The sequence below is a fragment of the Equus caballus genome, chromosome 1 (genome assembly GCF_041296265.1).
Source record: "Equus caballus isolate H_3958 breed thoroughbred chromosome 1, TB-T2T, whole genome shotgun sequence".
Classification (NCBI taxonomy): Eukaryota; Metazoa; Chordata; class Mammalia; order Perissodactyla; family Equidae; genus Equus; species Equus caballus.
The window spans coordinates 129,434,812-129,447,544 of NC_091684.1; the positions used below are offsets into that span (position 1 = coordinate 129,434,812).

The 12,733-nt window shown below is 35.9% G+C and overlaps 1 protein-coding gene across 3 annotated transcripts in view; it reads left to right on the plus strand.

Moving 5' to 3' along the window:
- The window catches only part of UBE2Q2 (ubiquitin conjugating enzyme E2 Q2), a 62,120-nt gene that overhangs the window by 37,854 nt on the left and 11,533 nt on the right, over nt 1-12,733 (plus strand). For 2 of the 3 annotated variants that reach the window (XM_001489739.7, XM_005602881.4), the window contains 2 exons: nt 1,968-2,026; nt 12,465-12,513. In XM_001489739.7, the coding sequence (XP_001489789.3) occupies nt 1,968-2,026; nt 12,465-12,513 (108 nt within the window). Of the gene's footprint in view, nt 1-1,967; nt 2,027-7,948; nt 8,237-12,464; nt 12,514-12,733 lie in introns of all 3 variants that reach the window. The other variant, XR_011425029.1, reaches the window with a different exon arrangement.

A 12,733-nucleotide genomic window follows, 5' to 3' on the forward strand; every position in this document is an offset into this window, starting at 1 on the left:
AATTAGCTGAGGTTTTTTTTTTCTCTCGGCATCTTCTCTTCATATATTTTTATCAAGTCTGATGATCTTCGTTGTCTAATTGGAGCAATTAGTCTATTTGTTTTTAATGTTGGTATTGATATTTGGGTTTAAGTCTATCATCTCATAAGTGCTTTCTATTTGTCCTTCTTGCTTCATGCTCCTTTTTCTCTTTTCTTTGGATTTTTTTTTATTACTCCAATTTCCCAGCTATATTAGGTTGCTACTTATACATTCTTTTACTCTTCTTTACTACCTTACAATTATAATTCATATCTTTAACTTGTCAAAGTCTAATATAAATATTTAATTTATATTTTTAATTTTCCTTGTCAATGCAGAGACCTTAGAACTGAGCATGTACCCCCTGCCAAATAATGTGCTATTGTCATGAATTTTAGTTCTAAACTTATCTAAAACCTTACACATCATTGTTATATAATTTGTCAATATTCATTTAGATCTACATGTATAATTGCTCTTTCATGGTCTTTATTCTCCAGGTCTAGGATCATCTTTCTCCTGCCTGAATAATATCCTTTAGTATTTCCTTTAGTTTATGTCTGCTGATAGGAAAATATCTTTATTTTGACTTCATTTTGGGGAAGTACTTTCATTGGGTATAGATTTCTAGGTTGGAAATTTAATAATTTCAACACCTCAAAAATATGATTTCCTTATCATATTCTTCATTGCTTCTCTTGAAGTATTTATAGTGCATAAATCTTGTGAAGTCTTTAATCGGTTTTGGAAAATTCTCAGACATTATCTCTTCAAATATTACTTCTATCATATTCTTTCTTCTTCTAGGACTCTACATATATGATAAGACTTTTCAGAAAAGTACATTCATTCCCTTCTGTCTTGTATTTTCTGAGTTTTCTACCTTTTTATCTCTCTTGGCTTCATTCTGGATGTTTTCTCACCTGCTTTCCAGAATACGGGGTTTTTCCTGCCAAGTCTTTGCTGTGGTTAAACTCATTCATTAAGTTATTAATTTCACTTATTGTAGTTCTGAGTTTCAGAATTTCTGTTTGGTTCATTTTTATAATTTTAGTTCTCTGCCGGGATTTTCCATCTTTTCTTTCCTTTTGCACACTTAGCAATTATTTTAAAATCTGTGTCTGATAACTCTATTACCTTGATCCCTTGTGGTTTTGTGTCTGTTGTTTGCTTCTTATTGTCTGATCATGTTGTCTTTAAGTCTCCTGTAACTGGCTATTTTTAGTGATAGATACAATATATGAAAAATTAGAGAGCTAATTTGAAGCCATGGATGATATTCAGAGAGTATTTACATTTGTGCCTGTCAGGGGCTTGGGTGCTGGCAACCCAGGGTCAGGGATTGAGATGATGAAAAGCTAGACGTTATTCTCCATCAGTCAGGGCAATTTGCAGTTTGTCCTTCAGGGTCCCAACCTAACGTGTGGGAGACTTGTAAAGGCCTCTCCTTGGTGGATCCTGAGCTCCAATTTTTATCTCCCTAGCCCAGTGAGTCTGTGCGTTCTACTTAGTTTCTTAACCTCCTACCTTCCTCTTCTGTATTTGAAAGAAAACCCAAGGGGAAAAAAAAGGCCTTGCCCTCTGGGGTTTCCTTTTTCTACCTAATCTTAGCTCTGTAATTTTTACGTTTTGCCTACCTTTTCTAGGTCTTAGACAGAGGATTGATCCAAATTATCCAGTCCATCATTACTGGAATGGTTCCTTTATATAATACTATCGGAAGTGGAACCCCTTCATGTATTTCATAAATTTACCAAAACACTGTCCTGTTTGGGTCTGAGCCTAACTTCTTTTTTATTTGCTTTGGTTTTTATTTCGTTTTATTTTTTTGGTATTTTTACTTTTATGACCCTCACTCATCATCAGGTAATAATAGACTATTTTAAAATCTTCTAAATAGTAATTAAGGATATTCTTAAAGTTAATCTTACATATTTGTTTTTTAGGATAACTTTCCATTTGATCCTCCATTTGTTCGAGTGGTGTTACCTGTTCTTTCAGGAGGGTAAGTTTAAGTGATTATTTTCTTTGACAGTGTGTGTCAGAATCATCTGGAGGCCTAGTTAAATGCTAAGTGGCCTAGAATGTTAGGCTTTACCCCAAGGTTTCTGATTCAGTAGGTCTGGGGTGGGGCCTGAGAATTTGCATTTCTAAGACAGTCTCAGATGAAGCTGATGTTGCTAGTCTGGGGACCACAATTGGAGAACCATTGATATAAACCATTAAATTGTTGTTTATAGAGTTTTTATGGCCCCTATTTGTGTACATTTCACCATAAAAAATCAGAAGTTTTTCAAATATAAATTGTGATTGAGGATTTAGAGAAAGTTAGGATTATAGAGTGATTCCCACATGCCTGTGATCCTAGGAATAATTACAGAAAATCTCATGGGCCTGTAGAGCTGGCCATCGAATTCCTTCTAAAGGTGGTTGTTTCATTCAGTTTGGAAGAATCAAATGGTAATTGTCATGCATTTTTATTGAAGTTTGTATTGCTTTTTTGTGATTAGAAGTTATATGACAGGTGGGGAAAAGATCAGAATTTGTACCTAGGTTAGTTATGAAGTGTTCTGTAGACCCTCAAAGTAGGAGCAGTTAAACTTATTTGAGAATTCTGAAAGGTTCAGCTGACCAGTTCTGTTTTGTGAGATGATATATATTATCGTGATTAAAGTCTCAAAATATCCAGTTCTTACTTTGATCATCTCTATGGCTGATATAGTTTCATTTAGATTAAAAAATAGGGGCAGTTGGAGCTGGCCTGGTGGCGTAGTGGTTAGGTTTGTGTGCTCCGCTTCAGTGGCCTGGGCTTTGGAGGTTCAGATCCCTAGCGTGGACCTATAGACTGCTCATCAAGCCATGCTGTGGCGACATCCCATATACAAAATAGAGAAAGATGGACACAGATGTTAGCTCAGGGACAGTCTTCCTCACCAAAAAAAAAAAAAAAAAAAAAAGGGAAGGGGGAAGCTATAAATGATTAAGGAAAACATTTGGAAAAATTTTCTAAATTCAGGATAAATATATAAGAATATATTTATATAAGAATGCCCAAAGATATTGAATTCATCTTTCTTTAACTGATTCAGGATGAGGGAAATAACAGTAAAGAGAATGTTTTAGAAAGATAACTCTGGTGACGTGACAGTGGAAGAGACTACAAGGCAAGTGGTATTCACAAAGCCTAGAAGAATGCAAAGCTGGTTAAGAACTGATGCCACTATCTTAGAGTGAAGTGATGATAACCAAAATTGGTACAGTAATAATGGGAATGGAAAGATGAATGAAAGGTGAACACTAATTTGAGGCAGAATCAAAATGACTTGGTCTTGACCATGAACTGTTAAATGAGAAGGGAGGAATTACTGCCTGACTTAGGAAGAACTAAAACATGTGAAGGACTGATAAAACACAGAGTTTGCAGTCTCAGAATCAGGCTAAAGTACTCTGTGATTCTGGACAGATTATTGAGTAATTTTTGTTCCATATATTTTATATCCTACATCTACTTCTAGCTACTACCCTATTTCTCTGTTTCTTGTCATAACCAAACTTTTTTTTTAAACAACAGCTTTATTGTGATACAATTCACATATGATAAAACTTACCTTTTTAATGTGTACAGTTCAGTGTTTTTTAGTATATTCAGAGTTGTGCAACCATTCCCACTGTCTAGTTTCAGAACGTTTCGTTAGCCCCCCAAAAGAAACCCCATAATGCTTTAGCAGTCATTTCTCATTTTCCCCTCCACCCCTCCATCCGCTGGCAACCACTAAGCTCCTGTCTGTCTCTATGGATTTACTTATTATGAGCATTTAATATAAATAGAACCATGCAAAATGTGGCTTTTTATGACTGGCTTCTTTCACTTAGCAAAATGTTTTCAAGGTTCATCCATGTTTTAGTGTGTATCAGTACTTCATTCCATTTATGGCTGAATAATATTCCATTGTATAGATGTACTACATTTTATTTATCTATAGATGTTTCTTGTTTCCACCTTTTGGCTATTACAAATAATGCTGCTATGAACATTCATATACACATTTTTGTGTGCACGTCTTCATCTTTCTTTCATATATACCTATATGCGAAATTACTAGGTTCTCTGGTACCTCTATATTAAACTTCTTGATGAAGTATAAGACTGTTTTCCAAAGTGGCTGCACCATTTACATTCCCACAAACAACGTGTATATACCACACTTTTCGCTTCCTATTCACTTTTTAGCCCCCCGTAGTCTGGCATTAGCTATTACTATTCCTCTGAAGCTACTGTTGCCAACAGAGACTTCCATGTCCCTCTTCAGGCTTTATCATATCTGATTATCAGATTCCTCGGCAACATTGAAATATTTTTCCTTTGGCTTCTGACTACCTCTTGTCAGTCTCTTTTGCTGGCAACTCCTTCTTAACCTAACTTCTACATGTTGGATTTCTTCAGAATTTGGTAGTGGGTCCTCTCTCTTCTCTCTTTTCCTCCCATTCTCGTGGACCCTTTTTTTTTTTGAGGAAGATTAGCCCTAAGCTAACACCTGCTGCCAATCCTCCTCTTTTTGCTCAGAAAGACTGGCCCTGAACTAACATCCATGCCTATCTTCCTCTACTTTGTATGTGGGATGCCTACCACAGCATGGCTTGCCAGGTGGTGCCATGTCTGCACCCAGGATCCAAACCAGCGAACCCCGGGCCACCGAAGCAGAACGTGTACATTTAACCGCTGTGCCACCGGGCCAGCCCCTTGTGGATCCTTTTTTCAACTGAAATTTTTATTGAGATAATTGTACATTCACATGCAGTTGTAAGAAGTAATAGAGATCCCTTGTATACTTTGCCCAATTTTCCCAGTGATAACATTTTGCAAAACTATAATGTAATATCACAATGAGAGAGTGATAGAATTCATAGGGCTTACTCAGATTTGCCTGGTTTTACTTATAACTCATTTGTGTATTAAGTTCTGTAAAACTTGATCAACTGTGTGGGTTTGTGTATCCACTACCACAGTCAAGATACTGAACAGTTCCAACACCACAAGAATTCCTCTTGTTGCCCTTTTAAACCACACCCATCTCCCTCTAATGCCTGCTCTTCCCCCAATTCCTGGCAACCACTAATACATTCTGCATTTCTAATATTTTGTCATTTCAAAAAAAAGGTTACATAGGAGAGAAATAATAAGAATCAGAGCAGAAATAAATGCTATTGAAACAAAAAAGGCAGTAGAAAGGATCAATGAAACAAAGAGCTGGCTCTTTGAGAAGATAAATGAAATTGACAAACCCCTGGCTAGACTTACAAAGAAAAAAAGGAGAGAAAGCTCAGATAAATAAAATTAGAAATGAAAGAGGAGAAATAACAATGGATATCACAGAAATACACAGGATTATAAGACAATACTATGAAAAGCTGTATGTCAACAAAATGGACAATCTAGAGGAAATGGATAAATTCTTAGACTCTTACAACCTCCCAAAGCCGAAGCAACAAGGAATAGATACCACAACTAGAAGGACTCACAACTAAAATATACAACTATGTACTGGGGGGATTTGGGGAGAAAAAACAGAAGGAAAAAAAAAAGACTCGCAACAGTTGTGAGCTCTAGTGCCAATCTTTTATTTTTTTTTTTTTAAAAAAAGAGTGGTTTAACAACAAAAAAAGAAATAAATAATCTGAATAGACCAATCACAAGTAAAGAGATTGAAACAGTAATCAAAAACATCCCAAAATATAAAAGTCTAGGACCAGACAGCTTCCCTGGTAAATTCTACCAAACTTTGAAAGAGGATTTAATACCTATCCTTCTCAAGCTATTCCAATAAATTAGGGAAGACAGAATGCTTCCTAACACCTTCTGTGAGGCCAACATCACTCTGATACCAGAGCCTGAGAAGGACAGCACAAAAAAGGAAAACTACAGGCCAATATCGCTGATGAACATAGATGCAAAAATCCTCAACAAAATATTGGCAACCCGAATACAGCAATACATCCAAAAGATCATACATCATGATCAAGTGGGATTTACACCAGGGACGCAGGGATGGTTCAACATCTGTAAATCAATCAATTTGATACACCACATTAACAAATGAGGAATAAACCACAGGATCATCTCAATAGATGCAGAGAAAGCATTTGACAAGATCCAACATCCATTTATGATAAAAACTCTTAACAAACTGGGGATAGAAGGGAATTACCTCAACATAATAAAGGCCGTATATGACAAACCCACAGCCAACATCATACTCAATGGGGAAAAACTGAATGCCATCCCTCTCAGAACAGGAACAAGACAAGGATGCCTGCTATCACCACTCTTATTCAACATAGTACTGGAGGTTTTGGCCAGAGCAATTAGGCAAGAGAAAGGAATAAAAGGAATCCAAATAGGGAGTGAAGAAGTGAAACTCTTGCTGTTTGCAGATGACATGATCTTATATATAGAAAACCCTAAAGAATCCATCGGAAAACTACTAGAAATAATGAACAAATACAGTAAAGTTGCAGGGTACAAAATCAGTTTACAAAAATCAGTTGCACTTCTATACTCTAATAACAAACTAACAGAAAGAGACCTCAAGAATACAATTCTGTTTACAATCACCACAAAAAGAATAAAATATCTAGGAATAAATTTAACCAAGGAAGTGAAGGACTTATAGAATGAAAAGTATAAGATGTTCTTGAAAGAAATAGATGATGACATAAAGAGACAGAAAGAGAGTTCATGCACATGGATTGGAAGAATAAACATAGTTAAAAAGTTTGTACTACCCAAAGCAATCTACAGATTCAATGCAATCCCAATCAGAATCCCAATGACATTCTTCATGGAAATAGAACAAAGAATACTAAAATTGATATGGGGCAACCAAAGACCCCGAATTGCTAAAGCAATGCTGAGAAAAAAGAACAAAGCTGGAGGCATCACAATTCCTGACTTCGAAATGTACCAGAAAGCCATAGTGATCAAAACAGCATGCTACTGGTACAAAAACAGGCACACAGATCAATGGAACAGAACTAAAAGCCCAGAAATAAAACTGCACATCTAAGGACAGCTAATCTTCGACAAAGGTGCCAAGAATATACTATGGAGAAAAGATAGTCTCTTCAATAATTGGTGTTGGGAAATCTGGATAACCACTTGCAAAAGAATGAAAGTAGACCATTATCTCATGCAATACACAAAAATAAAGTCAAAATGGATCAAACACTTGAAGGTAAGTCCTGAAACCATAAAACTCCTGGAAGAAAATATAGGTAGTACACTCTTTGACATCGAACTTAAAAGGATCTTTTTGAATACCATGTTTTCTCAGACAAGGGGACCAAAAGAAAAAATAAACAAGTGGGACTTGATCAAACTAAAGAGCTTCTGCAAGGCAAAGGAAACTAGGATCAAAACCAAAAGACAACCCACCAAGAGGGAGAAAATACTTGCAAATCATATATTCAACAAGGGTTAATCTCTGTACTATATAAGGAACTCACACAGCTGAACAACAAAAAAAACAAACAGCCCGATCAAAAAATGGACAGAGGATATGAACAGATGTTTTTCTAAAGAAGATAGACAGATGGCCAATAAACACATGAAAAGACGTTCAACGTCACTAATCATCAGGGAAATGCAAATCAAAACTACACTAAGATACCACCTAACACCCATTAAAATGGCTATAATCACTAAAACTAAAAATAGATGTTGGAAAGGGTGCAGAGAAAAGGGAACCCTCATACACTGCTGGTGGGAATGCAAACTGGCGCAGCCACTATGGAAAACAGGATTGAGATTCCTCAAAAAACTAAAAATAGAATTTACCTTATGACCTAGCTATCCCACTACTGGGTATCTACCCAAACAGTTTGAAATCAACAATCCAAAGTAACATATGTATCCCTATGTTCGTTGCAGCACTATTCACAATAGCCAAGACATGGAAACAATCCAAGTGCCCATTGACTGATGATTGGATAAAGAAGATATGGTATATGTATACAATGGAATACTACTCAGCCATAAAAAAAGACAAAATCATCCCATTTGCAACAACATGGATGGACCTGGAGGGAATATATTTAGTGAAATAAGCCAGACTGAGAAAGACAAACATCAGATGATTTCACTCATGTGTGGAATATGAACAAACACATGGACAAAGAAAACAAAGAATGTACCAGTGTACATTCCTACCAGGAATGTGTAAGTGATCCAATTTCTCCACATCATTGCCAGCATTTTCTGTTGCCACTTGTTTTTATTTTAGCTGTTCAGATAGCTGTGTAGTGATATATCATTGTGGTTTTAACTTGCGTTTCCCTAATGTATATTTCCTAATGTTGAATATCTTTCTTGTGCCTATTTGGTAACTTTATATACTTTCCCTTAAATATTTGTTTGTCATTTTCTAATTGTTTGTTATTGTTGAATTTTGAAAGTTTTGTAATATGTTCTACATAGTGATCCCTTGTTAGATGTGCAGTTTTAAATTTCTCCCAGTATGTAGCTTCATTTTATCATCTTAACAGAATCTTTTGTAGAGCAAAAGTTTTTAGTTTTGATGAAGTCTAATTTATAGATGTGTTTCATTTTATGGATTATCTTTTGATGTCAAATCTAAGAACTCTCTGCCTAGAGCTAGATCACTAAGATTCTCCTACTTTTTTTTTCCTCAAAGTTTTATAGTTTTACATTTTACAGATAACTCTGTGAATCGTTTCGAGTTATTTTTGTATAAGGTGTGAGGTTTAGGTCATAGATTTTTGCCTAACATACAATTGCTCTAGCACTCTTTGTTGAAAAGGCTCTCATGGCCTTTAAAATACCTCTATGTGTCAGTGACTTGTAGGTTTGTACCTCACATTTCTGTATTTCTTTTCTGCTCCCAATATCCAACTACCTTCTTGACACCTCTAGTTCAGTGCCTCTTACACAGGCAGCTCATACTCTACGGGACGAAAACTTGAACTCATCTTCTTTCCAGTCTCTCTTCCCCAATCTCCCCCATCTCAATTAATGAAGCTAGGAGTCGTTCTTTACATCACCTTTCCCACATTTCCCACATCCAGTACTGTAATTCTCTTCCCTCTTAAAGAGTTCTCAGATCCAGTTACTTGTTTCCGTTTCTCTTGGTACTGCCGTCAGTTCTCATGTGGACCACTTTAGAGGAATTCTGATGGACTCTTGCTGCTGTTTCCTCACTCATGTAAGCTTTTAGAGTGATCTTTTACAAGTTTGTATCGGATTATATCACTCCCCTGCTTAAACTCTTCCAGATTGATATTGTTAGCATATTCCAGAAGCCTTCTGTGATCTTTCCCTTGCCTTCCTTTCTAATCCTCTTTACTACACTCTGCCTCTCTAAGCTGGTGCTCCCCTGGTTGTCTTTCAGCCCCCAGTAGCCAGCAAACTTTTCCTTTCCTCATGCCTTCCTTATACATTTCCTCTGCCTGGAATGTTATTCCCACTTACACTTTAACTCCTGCAAGTCTCAGCTTGCGTGTCACTCTTAGAGATGCTGTTTGTGATGATCCCCCTCTTTATTCCTTCTCGTAGAACTTTGGGTCACCCTCTCCCACTTTACTGTTTATTTGTGTAACATCTATAATCCTTAATAGATTGTAAACATCATGAAGGTAGGGTCATGTCAGTTTTTTCCACTGCGTACTCAGTGCCTGGCATATATAATATATATGCAGTAAATATTTGTGAATGAATGAGTGAGATAGGGAAATATAGTAAGTTAGTAAGATGTAGGCAAGTTAGGGTAATTTATAATTCCCAATCCACTGGTATTTTTATAAGCTATTTTATTGAGCCACCGATACGTGGCCATCTTTCTTGCCTAGTCCAGGGTATAGTGCAGTAACTTGAGAGAATCATAAAGATTACTTTTGGTGAGTGAGCTATTTGTAGGCAACTGAAGATACTTTATTGGTTGATGTAATGTGAAGTATTTTGTGTACCCCAGTCATCCATAAAGAGAATACTTCTACTTCTAGATGACCACAGGTTGTTTCTGTCTGTATTACGGGGACATTATGGTTTTAAGTGCCAGCATTTTCTTTTATCCGTCTCTTAGGGCTCAGTTCTTAGAACCTATGGCCCTTTCCTTCCCTCAAGAAAGGGAACAATGGTGACTGTTTAATATGCGCTGATAAGCCTTCCTTTTTTTTTTATGTCATTATTGTCAAGGATTTGACTATAATATTAAAACTTTCTATTTCTCATCTCTCTTTTTTTGATCATTTAAGAATTATGTGTATTAACACTCTAGTCCTGATTAATGGTTTCTGTTGTCCCCTCATTAAAGCAATTAAGTGATCATCGTAGCTCGTGGGTGGGGAGGTTAGCTAGCAAACATTCTTGCAAGAACCTCCTAGTAAAACAAAAATTATAAATTCAATGCCTGAAGTGGCTGAGCTTAGGATAGTGTTTGCCATACAACGTAAGCAACTGAAGTTTTTTTAAGTTGACAATATTACTATGCCTGTGTATGTGGTGGATTATCCTTAGATGACCTTAGATGAATTTCTTTTTTTCTTATTTTCTAGTGCCCTTTCATTGTCTCAATATTTAGCAGAACTCTTTATTTGGAGGCAAAGAGCAATAAGGGTGTGGAACACATATTGATAAAATGAATATAATTCAATACAGAAGTAGAATCGATCATTTCTTTCAGATGTAAATGCTGCTGATAGTGTATGTTAAGGAAAAGTTTACTTTATCTCACTTCTTGTGTAGATGCTAGAACTGCTTCTGTCTTGTGTTTAGACATCCGACAGACATTTGAGTAGCTATTATGTGTTTGTAGAAAATATACTTTCTTTTGACCTGCAAGTACAACTTCCCTTCTTACCACGTGACAAGACTCTTTACCCCCAAAATAAAGAATGGGGTACTAACAGAAAAGGTAGTGATTGGATAATTGGTAACTCAGTGTTGTCTAGTACCTCCTTTTCCTAAAATAAGTCCTTGTCTGCCTTTAGCATTTCTAAGTGTAAGGACCAAGATTGGTGTTAATTCATTAACAGATTACTAGACTTTGAGTAGTTGTGGAGAAACCAAAATCCAAATTTAGAATTGGATTTTCTAATTCTGTTACATCAGCAAGTGCTAATTTAAAATTCACTATATACAAGATATACTTTGAGCCCCGTAGGAGATTCAGAGAATTGGAGATAGATTTCTGTGTTTGAGGAACATAGGAGAATATACGAAGAAGTTAAAAGTCTCGTGATTCTCCATCCAAATTTAATTTTTTGGAGTGTCTTTCTTTCCTTCGCTTTTACTTTGAAAGTTCCCAGAGTTTGGGACAAGCGAGTAAGAGAGATAGTTGCTTGAATTCTCCAGGATGGGGGAGTTATTGAATAATTTCTGTTATTGAGTGATTTCATTGTAACTATTATTGATAATGGTCTACAGAAGTTTTTAGATTCTTTACTTCTCTGTAATTTGGTTTAGTCAACACGAGGATGCATTTGGTTAGCCAGAATGCAAAATTTGTAGGCCTGAATGGTCTTGGCAAGTTTTACAGGGGGGAATTATGGCATTTGGAAGAGTAGGCAGCAGAAGGAATCTCAGGCAAGGGAACAGCATGGGCAAAGTCCCAGAGGACAAAAAAATTTGTGGTGGACTCAGTTTTCACATAGACCTACTCAGTTGTGTTAGTTTATGTATTTTCAAGATTACCACAGTTTTTTTTCTGTCATTATGTTCAATTGATTTTTGTTTTTAGGCATGATATTTAATGTATTTTGAAGTTTAAAATAACATTAAATGAGGAATGACATTATTTTGAGAAAATGTTAAAAGGCTGAAGAATCTTAATCTACGTAATGATTTCCTAACGGAGATCTGGGAAATCCCCAGAAGTTGTCTTTGGTTCATAGAAGAGTCCTCAGAACTAGAAAGAGAAATTGAGGAGTCCCAGAGAGGGACTCCATGGTTAGAACCATTTGATCCTCATAACAGAATGAATAAAAACAATATAAACCATAAATGCAGGTGTTCATTATTATAGATAGGGCAAAGTCATTGCCACTGTCAGAGGAAAAACTCTTGGCAGTATAACATGATAGTAGAGAAATTTTCAGATGAACAGAACACTTGAATGCCATTTGAGGAAGCATTGATTCTCCTGCCCCTATTCTCTAGAATATTTAGGGCTAAGTTCTTAGTTTCTGATATCTTAAGAGTCTTCAAGTATTCTCTTACTGAGAACCATTATTTAAAAAAATTTAAGATTGTGTTAGAGCGATGACATTAGAATTTTTTAATTACCCTTACTCCTGTAATCCTAACAACTGTTTTCATTTTTGCATGTTATCTTCTAATCTTGTACGTATACTTTCTTAGTAATAGTACTTTAAAAATTAAGAAGGAATACTGAGATCTAGAGAAATTTATGATTCCTTTTTTTCTTTTGAAGGTATGTGTTGGGTGGTGGAGCATTATGTATGGAACTTCTCACAAAACAGGTGACTGTTTTCTTATGATACTCTTATTTTTCAACCTCCATAGAGCCTTTCGATTATGTAAGTTAGATTCTGAGTGGAAAAGCTCTGTTATAATAGCACATACTTTAAAAAAATTTTGGTGTTTTTAAAAATAGCACCTACTTTTAATAATGAAAAAGCTAATATTTAAGGTAAACCAGTAAAATGAGATTGTACTTGGTGCTTAATCTATGCTAGGATA